The following is a 23322-nucleotide window of genomic DNA, read 5'->3' as shown; positions in this document are numbered from 1 at the left end:
GCAATAAATCAGATAAGAGTGTAAGAACAACTGTACTGTATCAGACCAAATGACCATCTAGTCCAGTGGCCCTGAAAGCAGACATAACGCTTGAAGACAGAGCCCAGTTTGCAGGGGATGGTACCCTGGGGACAAATGGGGTTAAATGAAGGACTCACTGAAGCCTGTGAAAACTTTATTCTAATTACAGAATAGTAAAGTAAAGGCTTCAGAAAGTGCCAAACAGAATGTAATCATGCTTTGCTCTCCCTGAAAGTTTAAGAAAAGGGAGACTGTAAATTTGGATATCAAACAGCTTCCTAAGAGATGTGAGGTTTTGTGGTAAACACATACTGAAATAAAAAAACTAAGTTTGAACTCCACACCATCTTCTTTTAATTTTCACCTTTGAGAAAGTTCTCATTCACAGATAGCCCAGTGAAATGGAGACTGGTATTGTGGAGTTAGAAACAATGGAACTGTCTTCACCCCACTACAAAATTTCAGGGCTTACAATACCTTGCCCATGTTAAAATTAAAATGTTTTGAAATTAAATTAATTAGTGTTTGAGAGTTTATATAGGAAAAGGGAAAGACTCAGTCATTAATTTGGGAGACATTTTCATGTTGTCTTAGTGCATATAAACTAAGAATTTAAAGTGACATTTTTAGAAAATATCCATCAATGTATTTACAGAAACTGTATGGTTTTCTTAGGCTTCCACAAGCTTTAAAGTTGAAATTGTGATTATTGCAAAAGCTACGTTAAAAAATAAAATCACTACCTGAACTTGCATTCTCTTGAACACTTATGTTATTGTATCTTCTTTCAAAAAAGTAGCTCCACTAACATATTTTGAACTTAACTTTTTTTATAATTATCTTTTAATCATGAAACACTTGACCTATTGAAAAATGGCAAAATTACACATTCAATGATAATTCTTACCTGTAGTCATAACAGTAGTCTGTAAGGCTACAAATTGTTCATATGTATGCAGATCAGTCACACATGGGTTTGCTGAATCTGGCCTTTCATAAAAATATATGTGTGTGTATACACACACACACACACACACACAGAGAATATTTATATATATTTAAGGAATTATTTCTGTAGAAATAGTTTGTTCTGATGATTCAGAGGTTTTGTTATTATTGCTTGAACCTAAATATAATTGTGTGTGGGACATGGACTTGGCTATTAACTAATTTTCTAAGGTGAATAGCTGTTAGTATTCATTTCAGTAAGTCCAGACAGATGTAGTTTTCTAGAGAGTCAAAAATAGACCAGTTTAGGGCTGGCAAGCATCAGCTAAATGCATAGAAGTTTGAAGGCCTGCAGTGACTTGGTAGGTGCAAGTCCTTCACTTTGTAATTCAACACAACGAAGGTAGATCCAGTTCTTATATAATACAGATTCCTTACACGCATTCATAGTTGAAGAAAAAGCTGCTATGTAACTAAAATTTAATTTTATAAAACTTACTTAATACTTCAGGGACCGCATGTCCTATACACAAAAGGTCTCACAGATCAGATCAGATCTTCAGAGTCCTCCGTTCCTTAGAAAATTCATTCCATTAAAGTAATATATAGAAAGAGAAATCCAGAAAGCTGCTGAGCAATTATGGCTTGTGTTGATTTTAATGCCTCAGAGACATTCCACATGCTTTTGGTTTTACAAGATGGTACAGTTGTACCACTTTGAGCAAATTCTTGAAGACAGATAGACTTGTAATATAGCAAAGAAACTGTTCAGTCTTTCTACATATATCACTTCCAGTCTGTATAAACTGACTGGAAATGGCAGTTTCACCTCAGAAAATCTAAGGCTGGACAAAGGTAGCTAAATGCAAAAGATTTTATACTTAAGTCAAAGAACTTGAGCTCAGCTCCTAAACCACTTAGATGCACAAATGTGTAGTTAGCTAACCAAGTTTGAAATGTTTCCATTATCTATAAAACCTGGACTATTTTTTATCAGAGGAATAGGAGTTTTGGTCAAAAAGACATCTGAATAATGATGTTATTTCCTAAGTTCAAGCAACCAGTGTGTTGTGAGATGCTGACCTTTTCATAATATTGGAAAGAAAGTGTAATAACCAGTTACTGAAGATGGCCTATACAACCAGCTCTGTAAACTGGAAAAGATAAAAAGACAAACACAAGATGCAAACAGAAATCACAAATAAATAAAAGATCAAACTCCTATAACCAGAGACCATAAAAACAACTTTTTGTATAGACTACCTACTTTAAAGTTTGGAACAAGTAGTGATTTTAATTGTCCTACTTGAGATACCCGACAGATGCCTGATTTTTAGACCACAAAGCTCAATTATTTTCTGACAATCAGGCCACCTTCAGATCACAGCATTTTTTTCAGAAAAACACAGGAACACTTACCGGAATAACAGGGAAATACTTGTGTCATTTCATATTATGTATTTGTCATTGTCACTGTCATAGATTAGTCAAAAATCAGAAGAGACTTCTTTAAGTTAAGGTTTAGTAACAGTCTGCTTCTTTTAAGTAAATCACATTGATGCTCCCAACAGAAATGATAACTCTAATTCCGCAAAGTGTTGTTTGTGGCTACAGAGTGATTTCTAAAGGATCACCCTGCAGAAATAACAGTAGTAAAACAGTAACAACAATAGTTAGTTCCTTTCCAAAAGAACTTAGAACTGAATGGTAGTTAAAAATCTCCCTATTTTTAGGATTCTTTTTCTTCTAGTAAAGAGGTTTTTATTACTTATTTTCATTAATTTTCAAAACGTAGCACAAATGGACCTACTACAAAGTAAGAAAAGAAAAGAAAGAAAAACAAGTATTCTTGTTTTTGAAGATGACAGAAAAGATACATTTTTAAAAAGGCACATAGGGATTTAATTACTCACTTTCCATTAAAATTAATGTAAGAGATGTCACTACCTCCACAGACAACTGACAATTTACTCTTTGTAAAGAATATGTTATGTCTCCCAGATGAACATCAAATTTTAACAATATAAATATATCATCACATCACCTGGGACAGAATAACCAAAGAGCCCAATACAGGCTAAGATCTGCATGGCTGGGGAGCGGCCTTGCTGGCTGGGGGTCCTGGTGAACAAGCTGCTCGGGGGTCAGCAGTGCACCACAGCAGCAACAAAGGCAAATCAGATCCTGGGCTGCATCTGCAGGGGCATCCCCAGCAGAGATAGAGACGTGATCATCCCACTCTACTCAGCGCTTGCCAGGCTGCACCTGGAGTACTGCGTCCAGCGCTGGCCCCCACAACTCAAGAAAGATGCAAACAGACTGGAGATGGTCCCAAGGAGGGCCATGAAGGTGATCAAAGGGCTGGAGAACCTGCCCTATGAGGAAAGGCTGAAGGAGTTAGGTCTTTTCTCCCTGGAGAAGAGAAGGCTTGGGAGGAGGACCTCATCACAGTATTCCCGTTCTTAAAGGGCAGCTACAGAGAGGACAGAGGCTCTCTCTTCACAAGGAGACACATGGAGAGGACAAAGGACAATGGGTACAATTTGCACCGGAAGAGGTTTCATAAGTGACATAAGAAAGAAATTTTTTTGCAGTGACAACAATCTCTCACTGGAATAACCTCCCCAGGGATGTGGTGGAGTTCCCATCATTGGATGTTTTCAAGATGAGATTGGACAGAGTGCTAGATAATCTCATCTAGGCTCCCCTTCCCATGAAAGGTTGGACCAGATGATCTTTCGACGTCCCTTCCACCCTGGGCTATTCGATGATTCTATGACTTTTGATCAGTTTTGTCATTTTAGATTTTAAGATAATGGTGAAGGCTTTAACCAGTATTAGAATATTTAGCTAAATGTCAAGAATTATCTTGCTCACTCTAGGAAAACTATATCCCAGTAAGAAATTATCCAGGGCCTCGTGTTTCCTAGTGTGGAGATTTTGCAGGAAGGAAAAATGGGATCTCAGAAATACATCATTTCCCATCTTCCTCTCAGGGTTGATTCTTTTTTCCTCTAACACAACTTCAAACCCAGACGAAAATCAGATCTTCCTTCAGGGTAATTATCACTTGGGCCCTTCCAAGTTCTGCCAGGTGGGAGAAATCCCAGTACATCCTAATCCACTTTTGTTTATACCACGTTCCTCTTTCTTTTTATTGACCTAATCAGATAGCTCACATGCTAGGAAGAAGCCAAAGAGCCCTTTAATTAACTGAACATCCTTAGATTATTTGTGCCTTGTTTTTCCTTCTCCATTCAAAACTAATGTCTTTGCCTCTCCTCTCCTCTCTTTTTAAAATATTAAAGCAAAAACAAAACCCAAATATGAGATATACCAAAATATGGAATTGTTTTATTTAAAAAAAAAAAAAAGTTCAGGTTATTCAATATGAAGTCTCTGAAGATGAGATGATTATTTACATTGAATGACTTTTACCCTAGTTTAAATTTAAGGAAGATATCTGAAGAGAAGAAGCTGTCGTAAGTTCCTCTGAAGTATTGGCATTCTTTCCAAAATACTCCATGTCTCATATGAAAGGAAGCTGAAATACCATTAAAGATTTAGTTTATGGATTTATTTATGGCAGGAAATACATTCTTCCTTAGGGAACTAAACTATTCTGAAACAGTTGAACAATGTTGCTGAACTTGTCAGCTTCAAACAGAAGGCCAAGTATAATCCTCCAGCATCCACTCCCCATCTGAACTGATCACTCAAACGTAGCACAGTGCAATGACTCACTGTTTAGCACAGAATAATGACAACAGTTATGTGATAGAGTTTTTTAACTGGTGCTTAAAACTGCAGACTTTGACTTTTCTTCTCAGAAGTGTGTGTGTTAGAGGGAATGGGGGAAGAAAAGTAGAGCATTGCCATTAACAAATACACTTTCTTCTTCTTAATCTTGCAGAAGATATGCTGGCAGCTGCTTCTAAAAATCCTGTAACTGTGGATGCCAGAGTATGGAGCCAGATCTGCATAAAGGTTAACATATCTACAGGAATACCCGGTGGGGCTGAGAAAGACACTGTTCTTTGTGAGACAACCCACAGGCAGCTCTTCTGGGACTCTGTGCAAGGCTCCGCTTGCAATCCAGGGTCAGAAAAGAAAAGGACTGAGGTGCTCTTCCCTGCAACACAGAAAAGCTTTGTGTTGGGGGGGCTCTTTCCTGCAGTAAGCATAACCCTCCCAGTAAAATTATATTAAAGGGGCAAGATAACTAATAGCTCGTGGAGAGAAGAGCTATGCCCTTTAAATGTGTAGCAGAAGATATGCAATATAAAAAAGTGCATGCAGCTCAGCTCCATATTTTTGGTTTTTATTTCCAGTGCACCTTATCCAAAACTATTCACGCAGTAGGAGACAAAGGTGAGGGGAGAAGGAGGAGATGGAAAGAGGCCCTTGAATCTTTTTCTCCAGCCTGCATCAGGGTGAAAGAAGAGGGAGCTATGCTAGCTTTGTCACCTAGCACATGAATGCCCGAGTTGCGTTATCCAGGATGATGTATTACTTCTGCATACTGGAGGGCTTGTAGAGGCATAACACCATCTCTTGCTTCTCAGGGAGGGTCAGATCAAAGGAGGAGGCAGCTAAAAAGTGCATTTTATGGCACATTATGGCCCCATAATAAAATAAAACATAAAATCCAAAAAAACCATTTGGATTACAGGACTTCACTGTTTGGACCCTTGGAAGAGAGACAGAAGATGAAGGGACACCAGTGATGTAATGGTGGTTCTGAAATAAAAATACTGCCCAGTGTAGAAAAGACAATGTACATAATTGAGATGACAATAATAAATAAATATCACTAGCACTGGCCAGAAGAGGCTTCCTTCATTTTAAAGCAGGCAGATCAAAAAGCAGGTGCAGACAGCTCGGTTACTGAGAGGCGGATGATGTAGCAATGCAGCAGCTGCCTGACAGCATCTCAGCAGCTGGAAACACAGAGCCTCAGGTAGCAACCACCTCTACAGCTGCAAAGGGCAAGGCATTTTCCCCTCTACGTCCCACTCAGAGGCCTCTGGGATCACCTGTGCCTATTAACTCAGTGAGGTGGCAATTCAAGCCTAGCAGCATTTTCTGTTCATGCTTATGTGGTCAGACTGCATAAAAGCCAATAAAGCACTATTTTTATGCAAAATCCATGCTTGTTTCTCAGTGTATTACTCCTTATCTTCTGTGAGTCCTTGTAGGTTTCTGTATTATATCACCACTTCTATTTAGTTTTTGTGTAATGTTTTCCATCTCTTCTCCATCTCAGGAGATAAGAAAAATAGTCTTGTAGTTGATAGTGGAAACCTGACTTTTAATTTTTACATGCCAGGAAGACACACTGAGGGAAGAAGAGAACAGATATTTAGGACTTAGGAGAAATAAAAGTTCAGCATTCAGCTACCCTGGGTTCCCTAGCCCAGTTCTTTAAATATTCATGGATAATTTTAAATTACATGGTTTTTTGTCTTTTTTATATAAATATATTATATCTCTATACACATGGCAATTCTCACTTTCTAAGGATTTTTGTCTATTGTTCCTTTGTAAATATGTAACAATGTCAACCTCCTGAAATTCCTGTGTACACCACAGATTTAATTATTTATTCACCTGGTGGGTTGTGTTGCTGTTGTTCTCATTATTATTGCTTTCTTTTTGTCTGAATAAAGAGTCAATGACAATAATAACAATAGAAAATTTCAGCTTCAGCAGGAAAGTTCTCCACGGACTGGAACAGTCAAAACCAGAATGTGAAGTTTTGGCAGCTGCACAAAGTGCCTCAATCCAAGTCCAGGGGCAAAACAGTATCATAGGGTATCTTCCACCCTAGATAACCAAGAATGCTTTTTTTTTTTCCCATAAAGGACACAACTTCAACACTTTACTCTGTTTGAAGTCTTTTTTTTCCAGGTGATTGTCCTAGTAATTAATCTATTTACTATTCTGGAGCAAGTTTTTCTCTGATCAGAAATTTACCAAAATCTGGTAAATTTGCCTGATGAAAATGTGGCAAGACATTCCTATGGAAGTCTTTGGTTTTGATCATTTAGTGTCTCAGGCAAAAAGTGTTTTCCATGGAAAATTCCCAACCAGCTCTACTACTAGCCAGACATCTGGAGTATTACTTGGAGGCGTTTGTGTCTGGAATAACTGCTGAACCGTGAGAATCAGACCAGTGAGAGATGTCACACCATGACCTTAAACCTAACCCCACAATCCAGCTGCACATCCTGTGGCCACAAATCCCATGCGGTATCTAAATCTTGAAACACTTGCTGGTTTTCCCTGTGCGTGTACTTATATCACCTGGAGAAGGAAACAGAAGTATCTGCTTACTGTGAGGTACTAGGACAAAGTTACGAGCTGGGTGCAGCCATCATAGTAAGGTTTTGTCCGCCTTAGGGAGAAGGACTGAATTACAGAAGCATTTCTATACTCAGCTAAATCTAAACACTGTGAGTCACAAAGAGTTGTGAACATACAGTAGTCACTGCGAACTAATAAACAATGAAAAAGTCCACAAGGTGCCCTGGGTACCTACCCTGGTTTCTACAAGTATGCTTTATCTTTGCCACAGAGACAAGTATAGACAGAAAGGCGCTTGTGCTGCTTACGCACAGCTAGAACAACAATGTCAGAGAAAGCATGGCATGAGAGAAGAATGGCCAGGTCCAAAGACAAAACCTCTTCTCAGTGATCCTCATGTTATTACTTAGCTCTCTGCTTGTCTTTCAGGTACCTTCCTCCCAGCAGTCAGAAACAGAATATCCTCCCAGCCTTCTAGTTAATTAACTCAAATTGGGCTTACACTGGACTGCCAATCCTGATATGCCTCTGTGCCCTGCGATTGTATGCACAGCATGCTGACCCTTATCCTGTGCAGGATCAAGCCCCGGTAGCTTTGAAAGTCTACTTTTATCATCTACTGCAGATTTTACCTAGGTACCTGATTAACACAAGAAATGCATGTCACCTAAAAGAATAACCAACTCTCGGGAAACTTCCTTCTTCAGTAGAATAAACATCAATCTAATTTTCAGACCAGCCTCTTCCACAAAGCTGCTGTTGTGCAGCCACTAGTCACATTAAACTCCACTTACCCTTGTAATTGCAACATATATGCAGTAACACTGTCATACAGTGGGTGTGACATATAACTGGATATGACAAAGTCCCTTCAAAAGAATAGAAGTTGCAAGTAATGGGTGTGATTTTGTTTTTTTTAAAGCAATTGATAATTATTAAAATCAGACAAAAGGAAGCACTTGAGTGAAAATGACTGGAGGGCTGAGGAAAGTGAATTTTCCCTTAGTGTAGCCTAACAAAACCTGCAATTTCGCAAATGCCTGGGGAGATGTGCTTCAATACAGATCAGCTCCTCTCATTTCACATTTCCAAAGGCACTGGGCCAAACTGAGCTATGGCATCATGAACTCTCTTCAAGTCCAGGGAAACATCACCAGGGCTGTCTTTGGCTCACCATCTCCCAGGCATGCTCTCAAGAAAAAGTACCAAGCTTTCCCCTGAGATGTGCGGCTTTGAATGCTCCCCAAAGGAGTTGTGCTGCCCTAATGTTGGTAAGCCTGTGAAACTAAGAACTCTTGTACTGGCTCGTTGGTCATTTTTAGTAAAAGTCTCTTAATGCAAGTGTTTCTCTTGTGGAACTGTTCCATTTGAGTACAAGGAAATTTCTAGTTTGAAGTTATCCAGCCTGAAATAGGATATTATATACCTTCCAGTCTGATGTAGACATTAGGTACAAGGCGAAGTTGCTAGGAGACCACAGATGGAGCAAGGAGCATTGCCGTAACACAGCAGCTTTTCACACAGGGCTGATGAGAACGCCTGCATCAGCAGTCAGCCTTTCACAATTTAAAATAAGACAACCTTTTACTGCTTACGTAAAGATGCACATTTGGTGAGGACCACTAAATTGTTATAAAACCAGCACTCCACAATCTAAATTAAAAGCAAGGCAAGAAACACTGAAAAGGATTACACAGACAACACTTGCTAAACTACTCTCCCTCATTGTATGTATGGGAATGGCCGCTTCATTTAGAAACTAAAAAAAAGCATATATTAAGCAAATGTTGGCATTTTCACTCTACTTGTGTTCTGGGCCCAAGTGCCATATTACCGTAATGCAAAGGGGAATACTTAATGAGCCGGCAGAAGATGCTATGCACACTAAAATTCATCGCCCATTTCCATGTTATTTAGAAAAGTGTGTCACTCTCGTTGTGGACATGAGCCATTACAATCCTTTTGTCTCTTCTGTACCCTTACTCATGAGGCAGAGTTCATGCTTATTAAAATTTACCACTTGGCAAGCAGAGATTAGAGGTTTATCAAACTCAGGCTTTCATTGTTCCAGTCATCATAACCACAGGTATTTAAATAGACAACACAAACCAAAACTAATGCAGCTGCACGGCTGTAAAGTCACACAGCTTAGACATGCTACAGAAATGGTTCTACTTGTAAAACATTATTTGTCACCTACATTGTATATATAGGAAGTTGAAATATAGAAAGTCTGGATAACATCTAAACTTCAAATGGAAAGGCTGTAACTGAACAAAGATTCGAACCTGTGTTTCAGTCCAGCTCCTTCCAGTGGGATCATCCAACCTTCTGAGAGCTCATTAGCCTGTTCACCCTTGAGGTAGGACTTATCTGACAAATATTCATTCAAATATTTAATTATAAAGTAGACACTGAAAGCACATCAGATGAATACAGACTAAAATAACTTTATTCTCTCCATTTAAAGAGGGAGCTATAGTAACAAGTTGCAATGTAGCTGTTCACACTGTAAGTGTTTGAAATTAGATGAGGTTAATCCCACCCTTCACATGAAATGGTCCTTCTGCCATGCTGTTCTTCTTTCTCTAGCTGATAGATGAAGACAGGCTCTTATGTTGATAGTGCTAATACCAGACCACGCTGTTTGAGTGCAGCTTATAAATCCAATAATAAAATAGGTTTGGCCACGCACATCTGAAAGTTAGAAGCAAGTGCATCAAGCGCTCTATCTTGATAATAAAGAAACTGAGCTGAGGACCAGACTACGTGCCTTGCAAATATAAGGTCCCACCTACCCCACCTGAGAATAAATTAATCGAATTGAAGCTAGTATCAGCTAGAAATTTTCTGCACTACTCTAATTAGATTATTTCATGAACTAGTCATTAGCAGGTGAGCAAAAAGAAAGGTGAAGGTATGTATTTGCTTCAGTTTGTGATTACAGTATTTACAGGCCTAATTCTCATATTATTGTAACATAATACTTTGAAAGATGCATGACATTTTTCTGCTGTAGAGGAACATATTTTAAAACATGTTTTCAATTACTGTGGTAGGACCTAATCTTTGTGGTTTAGACAGGAACACTTGATCTACGTAACTGTAGTTAATGTCAGCAGCTTCATGTAAATCGTTTACTTTTCCTCTGTGTGTTCCCCGTTCTGTATCTCTTCACAACCCTATTAGGACCAGCTTCATACACTATTAAAATAAGCAGCTAATCTTAGAGAATAACCTCTTGGGAAATCTCATTAGTCAAAACGAGGTATGCTCTGCCAGAGCAGCCTTTTTAACAATAAACTGAAAAGGAAGCCTTTCTGTTTCTTTGGGATATACAATGCACATTAATTAATTAGGCAAGATTGGAAGCATGATAAAAAGTGATACCACTGATAATATCCTACAGGTTTTAACACATGAAATGAGATCTGCATTGCGACCTTTATCTCTAAAGGTCAATGCTCTGGAGAATTCTTCTTACAGCATTACCTCTAGCTATTAAAATTAATGTACTTCCACTTTATCTAAAAAAAATGTAGTAAAAGATGAAGCATATCCTAAATTCAAGTAACACTCACTTAAATGTAGGAGGCAATTTTAAATCGGTATTTTCAAACCACAGTCATACGGCACTACATATAATTAGTTGTACAGAACCTGAATCAAACGTGTGCTTCTGGACTAAAAAGTGTTTTGCTGAAAGGATATAAATGTATATCCAATTCTACATGCAGTGTCTGAACCAAAAGTCCTTCTTTTGTACTAAGGCCTTAGCTCATGCTAAATAATGGGATTTTGCCTCAAATAGAACTGAGTTTAAAAAAATCATACAGGCACCTGAGGCCTTCTCCATCACTCACAGGAGAACGATCAGCCCATTTTCTGTTACAAATATTTCTTTCAAAAAGAGCAGATTGTGTTACAACACTGATGATAGGATTTGTGAAGGCTGCTGTAATACAGCTCGCTCTCTCTTTCTGCAAAACAACATTTTTTCATTACCCTGCAAATACAGGCTATTCACGCAGGTATAAGGAGTGCAGGCTCAGGGTCTCCATTCTGCTTGTGCACTGCTGCTGCCTTTGGCTCTGCTGGAAGTGTCAAACGCCCGAGTCTGTGCCAGCTGCACACCATGGTGCTCTCATCAGCATGAAATGAGCTCTGACTCAGGGGGCGGGAGCATCATCTGGACATAAATCAGACCTGCTTCATACACCTTGTCACCATCCTGAGGTTCATCACTGTTTACTGGCCACACCAGCTTTTTTCATAAAGTGTACATGGCTGTACAAACAAGGCATTTTTGTGATCGCTACAATGAATAGTTTCAAATGATAACTGTGTACCCAGATAACAAATTTCATCTGATTGTCTGCTAATGCACTTTATAGGTGAAAATCTTATCCTAAGTTCCCACTTATGTGATATGGTATCTTTTCATTCATTTATTTACTTTTTCTTCCTAACTTCCTGAGTTTCTCTCGGAGACTCCAAGTGTCATTCAATAAGATATCCACTGCTATCACAGGGATGAACACTTCAAGCACTACAAAAAGTAAATATTTGCATTCTGGTGAATTCAGTCCCAAGACAACAACAAAATATATCCATCAAAGTAATTTAGAAAATATATATATTCCATAAACCATAATCATAAAGTCAGACATATCTAACTGAGTATTCATCAATAAAAAGCGCTACATTTCATAACTACAGTTAGGTTTCCCTAGAGCTGAAATCTTTGCAACCAGGACAACCCAAACAGATTAATAACAACTCTGCCTGAAAAGACGTCACCCCCTGAGTAATTAGCCTCTTAAACGTGCATCGTATCAGTCATACCCCACAAACCTGGGGAATAACTTCTGAACTCGCGGTTTCCAGTGCTGACCTCAGAGAGCTTAAACAAGAGATATGCCTCTGGAAGAGAAAACCCCTGCAAACACCAAGGAGACGTTAGCATGTTTGCTTGTTCCAGTGCTTGACCATTTTTTCCTAATATCCAATCCGAACTACCCCTGACGCAGCTTTAAGACATTATTATGCACATGGAGCATTTGCGAATGGGAATCTGTGGCATGATGGGCACCTTCATGTTTTTTTAAGTGAAAAACTGGCAGCTAACAAAAATAGGGATCACTCTAGCCAGTTCAACAGAGGCCAACTCAATTTAGAAATTATGCATATGTTTTTAACTGTGACGATCATTGACATAACCACTAAGAAAAACTATGCGTTCTTTGTCATTTGTAGGAGGATTCATCTGACAGAGTGTAGAAGCTTACAGTGTAGACATCCACATGTAGGCTAAGTCCATAGACTTCCCTTACAGACAACTGAGAAAATCTGCATTTTTAGGGTGTGATTCATCTCACCCTAGAGTAGACACCTAAACTAGGACAAATTAAAGTAGACTTCTCCAAAAGTCGTTATTTCAATTGTTTTACAGGGTAGACATCCATGTGAGAGGAATCCTAACCTTAATATCTTTAAAATCAATTCAAGATGCCTCTACGAAAGAAGCTTTTTTAAACATGATTTACCAGGTTAGGTACCAAGGTAACAACATTCTACGGCTTTTGTCACCCAGGAGGTGAGATTAGTTGATATTACCATTCCTCCTGCCCATCTATAAAACTGAAGACAGCACAACTAACACCCACTGAGGAGCTTCTCAGTACCTCTACTTTCAGTTTAAGTACGATGAACTGACTTTTTTCTTCTGAATTCTAAAGGAGGTTTATCAGCACTTTTTGAAAGTTTGGTTATCCCTAGCATTTTATTCTGTGCAAGCATTTTTCCTCTGTGCTGTCTTTATAGTCTTTCTTTTACAGGTTTTCTTATGCAGCCACTGAAATCATGAGGAATTTTCTGAAAAATAATGACAGTGGTAATGAAAGCAGTCACAAACTGTGACTCTCAGAGCAAAACATACACCTTCAAAATTTCCCTACAATTGCAGCGATCACTCAGAAGAAAGTGAAAAGATGGAGAGGATCTGGAAGACAGCTCTCCCAGCATGAGACAGTGTAGCTAGAATATATTAATCAGCTATAGCAATTGGAAAAATAGAGAAATCATCAAACAATCTAGAAAATCTATTTTAATAGGATTAAATTAATACCTGTTTGAAACAGTCTTATATCAAAACTGAAAATGCTATGTCTTCTGATATCTTCAGACAACATTTGTCTTTAAATGTTTATTCCGTGTTTGATGAATGTCCACATGAAGTTTAAAAAAAATTTTCTTCAAGATCCATAGTCCAAGATATTTTTTCAGAAAGTTATTCTTTTGAATATGTAGACATTTTTCAATAAACAAATAAGTATTTTATTTTGACATTTAAAAAAATTCATCGGCAGCATTGATACCTAAAAATAAAAATATTTCATCCAGAACTCAATATATTTTAATTTGAATATTGTGTTGCCATATTTTAGGGAATTTCTAGTTTGGTTGCCTTGCATCCACACTGTCCTTTCTGGACAGAACAATTCATTTGGATTAAATCTCTCTTAATTCACCATACACCATTCAAGGAATATAGTTCAAGATATGACCTAACTAATACATAGAGAAGAGTTTGAACTCAGAAGTGTACAATTTTATTACTCAAGGAGCATCACAGCAACATCCCTGAATACATTTTTAAAAAATTTACCTCCTTTCTGTCAAGTTTTAAACCTTCAAAACAGGTCTTTCAATTTTTGGAAAAAAAAAAAAAGCAGCAGCATTTCGGATGCAACCCTCATTTTTTTACAGACGTGAGGAATTGCAGTTTACAAAGTGCATGTCAACCATGATGTAAATCATCCCATGGGAAGTCTGTCCGACCTTCTCATCCAGCTACATATGGCTTTTGTTATAGGCTTTAGACAGTGTTGAATAATTGTGCTACATATACCCCCATTTTCTTTGAAAACAAAAGGTTTGTATTATGGGAAGAACAATTTAACAGGAGTGAGTACACATAATGAAAACAATGCGCAATCTGACCCTTGAAAAAGAAAGGCACATATATATCTCCATGATTTTTCTTCCCTGCTGAACCTCCATCTTCTACCTAAACATTACCAATTCCAAATGCCAGCAGCTACAAGGTTGGTATAATATGAAGAGAAGCAGAACAGCAGTGGCACTTTAAAATGGTACAAAAGGACATGTGGTTTTCCATCTCCTGCTAACTCTTGTACCAATCTAGGAGAAGGAACCAGAATTGTGTGGGAAGGGAGCACATTAACACTGAGAAAGAGCGGGCAGCCTACACATTCTTCTTTTATACAGGTCAACAACTATTTTATGTGGCCCCTTAGAGCTGCAGAACTCTCTGAGGGCCTCTACACTAACGTTGACGTTCAGATCAGGAGCCTACTTCTGAAGCGAATTTCCCAATTGCCATCACATACTGTGCTTTGGCTTGTAGCATGGGACAGTCCCGGATCATGTGAACTGTCTTCTTCTCACACTAAACTGAATTGGAAGAAAGGCTCCAGGAGTGCATCTAATGCCCTCCACCACAAATAGGCATGCAATGCATATGACAAGGTGACAGCTAGTCTGTGTGGTCTACTGTGCTTACTAAAGTAAGGCATACCTTACATGACTGTTGACGGGCACCAGTGAAATACATGTCCACAAAAAAGACTGTGATATATTGATGCAATTTTAAATTCTCCTAGCAATGAACAGACTTCTACTGACAGAACATGATGAAATTAATCAGGTCCACATACCACTGACTAGCTGAGAATGAAGAGCAAAGGGGTTACCTTAATAGGGCTCCCATCTGGAGTGAGAACCTCTTCTGAAAGCTCCATCATCTTCAGTGCCATCAGGGCAATGGCTTTAGCATGACTAAGACTTTTCTTATGAAGCCCTGCCGCAACGCAGTACGCATCACCTATTGTTTCCACCTGCAGCAATCAGACAAATCAAATGTTAAAGTATGATAATGAGAAGAGATCCCTACCATTAGTTATCTGCAATCAAATAGCATTGCTTAAAAACATGTGAGCAAAACATCCATAAAATACGCAATTAGACAACGGAGCATAATTACCTCAGTTTGCAAACAGGTGCAGTCAAAACCTGACATGCAATTGCATAGTGGTTCATCACCATTATAACCAAAGAAGATCATTACATCTAGAACAGTGTATGCCATCAGCTGAGATACGATAACATTCTCCCATAGCAGTAATACAGAAAACTCTATTTTCCTAAATGAGAAATCGCTTGCAGCTTTGTTTGACACTATCCTGGCTGAGTTTGCTGTGGGGTAAGAATAGTGCTACATAATAATAATTCGTAATTATTATTTGCTCTGCTAGAAAAGTGTATCAGGAAGAGAATTAGAAAAAGCAAAACATCACCATAAAAAACAGTGGAGAGTCTATAACTTCTCATTAGCAGGTAGCTCTTCCTGGTATAGGGATAATTTACAATAGATGCTATTGCTACAGACTTTTGACTGCACCTGCCTCTGTTATTTTCAAATAAGAATTGCCGCCTCTCTCTACTATGCCGGCTACCTGACTGTGAATTCCCTACCTTCAGGCATCAAGTTCAGCAGACTGATCCCGCTGGTCTCTTCAGACAGGCCTCACCTCTCTCTTATCCTTGATTTTCTTTAAAGAAAGCTGTCCCTCAGGAGGAAGCGGGAGCAAAGGAAATTACAGAAGCCCTCTGGCTCTGGATAAAGGCAGCATGAGAAACACTGAAGCCCTCAAGTTCTGCAGCTTTATTGACAGCATTGTGTTTTGCAGTCTGCTTGCCCACACATCTGCAATGTGCTCTGCACACAGTCCGTTAACACATGCCCAAGCAGACTCAGCCCTCAAGGATTAGTTTGGTTTTTGCTACATAACTAATCTGGCTTTCACCCTGCCCACAAGACTACAGGAATGCCAGAAAAGGCTTCAGCAAAGACTAGGGTGAGAAGAAAGCATGCACTGAGCAAGGAGTTACTCAGGGAATAAACACAGCTGATTCTTCTCTCTGCAGGGATTCTACTAATATTAGTAGACTTGGACCCTCTCAGATTCATTTCCAGTCCTGATAAACAGAATTGGAAATAGTATCTCAAAAAGTAAGCATTACATGTAAATGTAACCAGAGCATGAATCTAGAACAGCAGTATGAGCAAATACTTCCCACCATCAAACTTAAAGAAACTGCTACAAGACCATTGTGAAGTTTGGCTCCTTAGCCTTTCGTGTTGATTGCGCAGGAGGATATATAGAAGAAGCTGAGGGTTTCTTGTGAGCTGAGAGCCTGAGAGCTGAGACAGCTGTTAGAGCTTCCTCATCACTTTTGGAAGCTCCTAATAGTACTTGTATATAGAAAAAAACCTGTAGGAGCAATCAATACTGCTGTCTGTCTGTCTGTTTTACCCAAGCCTTATCTCAGGAACTCTGTCCACAAGAAGCAGAGACTGCCAACTCCCTGCAGTTTAGGAGGTTGTCTTCATCCCCCAGTCTGTATTAATATTAGGGATTACTCTGACCCAGGTGTAGGACCTTGCACTTGGCCTTGTTGAACTTCATGAGGTTATATGAGGACATTAAAATAGAAACTGCAATGAGAGCGATACATAGCACTTCAGAATTTCAGGCTGGGCCCGTCAGTGAGTCAGACACATGGAGAAGAAGGGCATTTCTCTTGTCTTAGATGAGGAGCAAGCACTGGACCAGAAAAACAAAGTACTGCTCATAGCTCACTTCAAACTATCTGCTGGGTAGATCCTGAAATCACTGTGCACACCAGAGAGCAACTTACTCCATAAATATTCAAATAAACGTCAATAGGATTTAGAGAAAAGGAAGGTACTACTCAAGGTGGCTAAAAATAGCAGCACTCAGATCTGTTTGATGCTCTTCAACATGATATACAGTAATGAAACTTCAGAGGAAATCTCTACCATGTGATAAACTAACTTCTGAGTTTTTGACTTTGTAATGTGACTATTATAGTGCATTATTAGTCGTATATTTTATTTTTATATCCTTCCTAGATACATATGCAGAAAAAGGTATTTTGCTAGCACTAGAAGACTGGAATAGATTATGCTGCTTCTTTTAAAAAACAAAATATATTCTGTTTTGAATATTTCAGCCATTTTTTGCACATGATTGACAGTTTTACCTTTATTAAGATTTGGTACACTTTTGTTCAAGTTAAATAATTGTTTCTTACTGCTGTTAATATTTCTAGCCACTCACTGATAGCCTGACCTACTATTACCTACTTTTCATCCCTTTTCACTGATTTACACTCACTCTGGCCAGCTTCACTGGAGCTTTCATTAATTAGGAATTAATATATAGCACCATAGAAGAGTAGTGCGGTTAAACTCAGATTTCAAAATTAGACCAATCTATAAAAAACAGAGGATATCATTTTTATTCTTAATTAACAAACAAAGAAGCCAGGAATCATTGCAGCTAATTACACTGCTATACAAAGGCCTTCTCTAAAGCCTTCTATAACTCCGCATCAAGTCATCGGAAATGTCCAAAAGATTTTCAGTCAGGCCCTCAACAAATCGAAGATTAAGATTCATAATTAATTGAAGTAGTTGTGTGTACTCTACAATTCAGAAAAAGCTTCTTGGTAGATATCCTGAGACTGCTGAATACTGTAGAGTGACAATGTGTAAGACTTGCAGCAGGAAACAAACAAAAGTACCTTCTACTTTTGGGAAGTTATTTTCTATGTACCCAGCTTCTGTTTGTCCTCGGTAGATACAGTATGTCTGTTTTAGACATGAACAGTGCTTTTTATAGAAGTTGAGCTCTATAGTAATTGTCTTATAGTCACTTGTTCTTAATTCATACCGATTTTAGGTGGAATATGACTTGCAGATGAAGCTGGTAGCCCAGCAGACAGAATAGCATTTCTCCAATCTAATGTGTCCAGAGGTTAGCAAGCTGTCCCCCGGGCAGCTCCAACAGGTCTCTTCTAACTACCAATAGCTAAACCTTGTGTTGTGTTCTGTTACTTAACTGAGAAACTGGAAGTTGTAGCTGAATGATGTTCCCTGGGTATAAAGTTGGGGTGTTGATTCAGTGACAGTTTAGAAGGGAAAATGTGGTGTATTGAAGTAACATCCCTGCTTCTGTACTCTTCCTCGTGAATGCATGAATATGCACCAGTCATTATGTATATGAACTTCTAGAATAATGAAGGAACAGAAGCGTCACAATTCATTTCACAGGGTTACACACAAGGGGGGAAATATCATTTTGTAAATGAAACCTGCAATGGCAAGTTTAAAGATTTTCATCTAAAATATTCAGGAATCCCAACAATCTAAGGAATTTTACTAGCACCTTTTTCAAAGCACAACTTGGAAATAAATATAAAAAATGTCATCGTGGGGGTCACTGTTGTGGCAATTCTAATCTGAAATTCCTACACCAATCAGAAATATTAAATCCACTGAAAGAAGTAGCTGGAGGGAGGACTGGCTCTAGTGTTAGTCCTGTCTCTCTCAACAGGTTTCCTGTAAAAGCCTGATAGATAATTTGTATTATAACTGTTACAGTGGAGTACTCATGACTTTTTTTTTTTTCATGTAAGAGCCATAAATAAGTCTGTGTGCAGTTTGTTCCTTTTTTAATGGGTTAAATTATATCAAGAGGGCTTTTTTGCTTATGATTAAAACTAAATATGTACAAAAAAATGGGTCTGAAAATTAAAAAATTGCTGTCTTCTTTCAGGAAGAAAATATACCCTTAACAGCATGTCCCTTGTAGATCCTTCACCTTCCTCTGAAGGGTACTTGTGTACTATTGTTCCCATCTCCAAAATACTCACAGCGCTGCATAGGTATTTATTATCTCACTCCTAAGGGTTATAATATTTAGTACCATTCACCCTAAAATAATCTATGCCTCTGTTTCTATGGACTGTTCAATGCTCTTTTGCAAAATAAATAAATAAATTGGAAATAAAAAGTTGGATTGCCTTCATTATAGAGATAAACACAGTTAAAGTATTGTCTCTAACTCAAAGTGTCACACATAAATAAAAGCCCTTAAGGCAGATTGCACTAGTGATTTTAGTTTGAGTTTGAGTTTTTAGTTTTGGCTGTCCTGCTGAGATAAAATTAACTGCTAATGGAGCCCTTCTCAAGCCAAATCCATTCAAGGGACATTCATCCTTCAGCACCTTCCTGATAGATATACGCACAGAAAGAACAGATTTTTTTTCTTCTCACAAGGCACTGGAAAAAAATTTACAGTGCGATTCAGGATGAAGAACTACAGGACATTCCTGGATACCCTGATGTCATACACAGTTGATCAAGTGAATACAGGATTACTTTGGAAAGTAAATACATAAATATTGCATAACCATCCTTTGCTCAAGGATGCTCTTCCTTGAGAAAAGAAAACCTTTCAATGGTACACATATGAAGAAGAATACATTATGCTGTTCAAAGTTTATCTGGTTTATTCTATTAACATATATAGATTATCTATATAACTGCATCACACATATAGACTTTAGATAGAGTAACTAAACATAGATATTCTTCAGCCCTTTCCATGTCTTGATTTCTTATCCTCCTTTTATAGAGTAACAGATATTTCTTCAAATTCAGTTGAGTTTCCAAATGCAACAAATCCTGCTCGTGGTCTCACGTGTTTCTGTTATTTTAATCATCAGAAATATTTATTTCTGCTTAAGTAAGTGTGTGTTCATAATCATTATAATTCTAAGTTGGCAGGAAAACTTGGAATATTAAACAGTTTCTCTACGCTCCACACCCTGTTTACAGCCACAGTATGTAAAGTGTATATGCTATATTTAGCTGATGAGAAGCTTATTACTAACCTGTTTCTTATCACTTATGAGCAATCTGCCAATACCCTGAAACTCTCCTACTGCTGGGAGATATTCTATAAAATTTCATTTTATAATATTGAAATAATAACAAACAGCAGTTGCAATGATATCCGTTTCCTCTTAAAGAGCTTCAGAGTGAAAAAAAATAGAAATAAGCAGCAGGGAAAGGGGTAATGGCTTAGCTAATCGAAGTTTAATGCTCTTTGCCTTCCTCACTTAACTTTTCTCACTGAGAAAACTAAGTTTTCTGGTTTGTGTGTGTTTTTTTCCCCTGCACAGAAGAGCATTATTCTCCATCTTAAAATACTTGCCTCTGCTTTCACCTATTGCCCATGCTTGTTCCCCCTCTCCTACCCAAATAACAGACACATTGTTCTAGGTGCATGCAATGTGTACTGCTTTCAAAATACAGCATGTAAAAAAAAAATCTAGAATTTCACTGAGTAAATATATCTGCCTTTTCTGACAAAACCTGTGCTTCTTTTCCTGATAATATTATTTGCACTCTCATCAAGTCTGCAGTTGACACCAAACTGGGGGGACCGGTCAATTTGCTCTAGGGCAGGGCTGCCATCCTGAGAGACATGGATAGGCGCGACAAATTTGCCGACAGGAAATTCATGAAATGCAACAAGGACATAAGCAAAGTCCTGTCCCTTGGAAGGAATTTCCCTGGAACTGATACAGCCTGGGACCAACTTCCTGAGGAGCAACTTCTGCAGGAAAGACCCTAAGGGTCCTGGTGCAAGCGGCACATGGGCCAGCAGCGAGTCCTGGGATTAAGATGGCCAATGATAGCCTGGGCTGTATGAACAGAGACTGGGGGAAGTGGTTATCACCCCCTACTCAGCACTCGTTAGACCACAGCTAGATATTGTGAACAGTTTTGAGTCCCTCAGTGCAAGACAGAGATTGATAAACTGGATCCAGCTCTGGGGGGGGCCACCAAGATGGTGGGAGCCAGAGCACCTGCCCTGTGAGGAGAGGCTGGAGGAGCTGAGCTTGTTCAGCCTGGAGCAGAGATGGCTTCGGGGGGACCTAACAGCAGCGCCCCGTGCCTATGGGAGGTCCTCTAGGAAACAGAGGTGGGCTCTTCACAGTGGTGCAGGGTGGGAGGGCAAGAGACATCAATGACATCAGCATCCTTATGGATTAGGAAAGAGGGAAGCATGTGAAACTTATTGAACACAAGATCTTACTGAGATAAAAAGTATTTTGCAAGTTTTTTAAAGAACAATCAAACAGTTCTGCAAACAGTGAGGATTTTAATAGATGCTTCAGCAAATACAGTGGTAAAGAACATAATCCTTGTATTTTAGGGTGTAAATCTCAAAATGAAAATGCTAGAAAGAAGTCTGCCATATGTATCTGACATTTCATAAGTAGCTCATGGGGCTTCTTGTACTTCTTCAAGTATCCACGTTCAATACTGTCAAACATGGACCATTATAATGCACTTGTTATGGCAGTTTCTACTGTAATCCAAACTTTAACTATATGGTACACCCTGTCTCCCAATATATCTATTAGCTATATTGATAATTATCTGAAATTTCAGTCGCCCAAATGTTTTCTGTCTCCCCTGACATTTAGATAATTAAGGTTATACTGGAGCCACTGATTTTTCCCTCTAATACTCTATCTTTTAATTCCAAGAAGAAAAATCTGCTACACAAATTCCACTGGAAAAATTAAAGCTGAAAATTATCCACACTTTCTGAACTTTTCATGATGTAATATTCAAACTGTCCAAGGAAACATTAAAGTAATGGCAAATTTTTTTATTATTGTTTTTCCTCCATTGGCAATAATGAAATGTTTTCTGATTTGTGACCTATATTCCTATGGAGAGGAGAGGAGAGGAGCGGAGGGGAGGGGAGGGGAGGGGAGGGGAGGAGAGAGGAGAGGAGAGGAGAGGAGAGGAGAGGAGAGGAGAGGAGAGGAGAGGAGAGGAGAGGAGAGGAGAGGAGAGGAGAGGAGAGGAGAGGAGAGGAGAGGAGAGGAGAGGAGAGGAGAGGAGAGGGGAGGGGAGGGGAGGGGAGGGGAGGGGAGGGGAGGGGAGGAGAGAGAAGAGAGGAGAGGAGAGGAGAGGAGAGGAGAGGAGAGGAGAGGAGAGGAGAGGAGAGGAGAGGAGAGGAGAGGAGAGGGGAGGGGAGGGGAGGGGAGGGGAGGGAGAAAGAGAGAAGGAAGGAAGGAAGGCAGGAAGGAAACCAATTTTGAAAAAAAAAGCCCTTTTTTCTGTATATTTTATTATGCATAACTTTACTTCTCAGTTGAGCCACAGACTTGCATTGTTTGGAGCTGCAACACTACAGTTTCCCTGGTGATCACCCAGCAGATTAGCGTCTGCCAGAACATCAGCCTTTCTTTATCTTTCTGTAATGATCATCAGTAAAATTAACACCTCAGTTTCCTTGGTTGATGAAATGCTGTTAATATTTCTCTTCTTAGCTAAAAGTGAACAGAATCAGCACTAATGTCAAGGATCCTTGAATACTCCATTGCCTCTTACAGTCAATCCCACATGTTACTGATTGTTTCAACAGGAGTGAGCAATACATATAGTTCTTTGGATGAAAATCATCATATTCATTTGCAAAAGTCATGGAAAGTCAAGCTTTGAATTAATCAGTAAAGTATTCTAAGGGACCCTGTTGAGAGACAGCACAATTCTCATGCTTGGTGGTGATGGGAGTTATTGCAGTGCCAATATAATAAAAAGCAATGAAATTAGGGAAGTAATAATTTGAATTGATGCTGATTGTAAGAGAGAAATTTAAATGCAGTGAAACTTCATTTTACTCAATCAAAATACACTCTATGCATTAAACAACATAACATGGCATTCAACTATATAACATGATTAAATAACTGTAAAAATAAAGCACATGAGAAGTAGATGGCACAATCAGGGAAGAAGAAATATTTCAAGCACATAGGCTGCAAGTTGATAAGGTGTAGACTACATGAGCAAGATTCAGCTCCCCTAACCAGAGACATTTCTAATATAGTAATCTGAATATGAGTTATTCACTCTCAATTCTCTTTATAATCAATGGACTGAAATGAGAACCCTAGCAGTCATTGGACCTGGGCTAAGCATCTCCTTCAGGAAAAGATGAATCTCACACTAAAAAAGATTTACACTCGCCCTATGAAATCATATTTCCCTCTGTTGACTGTGAGGAC

At 38.8% G+C, this 23322-nt stretch overlaps 1 protein-coding gene across 1 annotated transcript in view; it reads right to left on the bottom strand.

Annotated features, from left to right (window-relative positions):
• Positions 1 to 23322, bottom strand: part of GUCY1A2 (guanylate cyclase 1 soluble subunit alpha 2) — a 154893-nt gene that overhangs the window by 32293 nt on the left and 99278 nt on the right. The window contains exon 6 of the mRNA XM_075140063.1: positions 15051 to 15194. Within this exon, the coding sequence (XP_074996164.1) occupies positions 15051 to 15194 (144 nt within the window). The remainder of the gene's footprint in view (positions 1 to 15050; positions 15195 to 23322) is intronic.

This window comes from Calonectris borealis, chromosome 1, assembly GCF_964195595.1.
Source record: "Calonectris borealis chromosome 1, bCalBor7.hap1.2, whole genome shotgun sequence".
NCBI lineage: Eukaryota > Metazoa > Chordata > Aves > Procellariiformes > Procellariidae > Calonectris > Calonectris borealis.
Note: the sequence above shows the minus strand (reverse complement) of the source record. Positions and strands in the feature narration are given on the sequence as shown.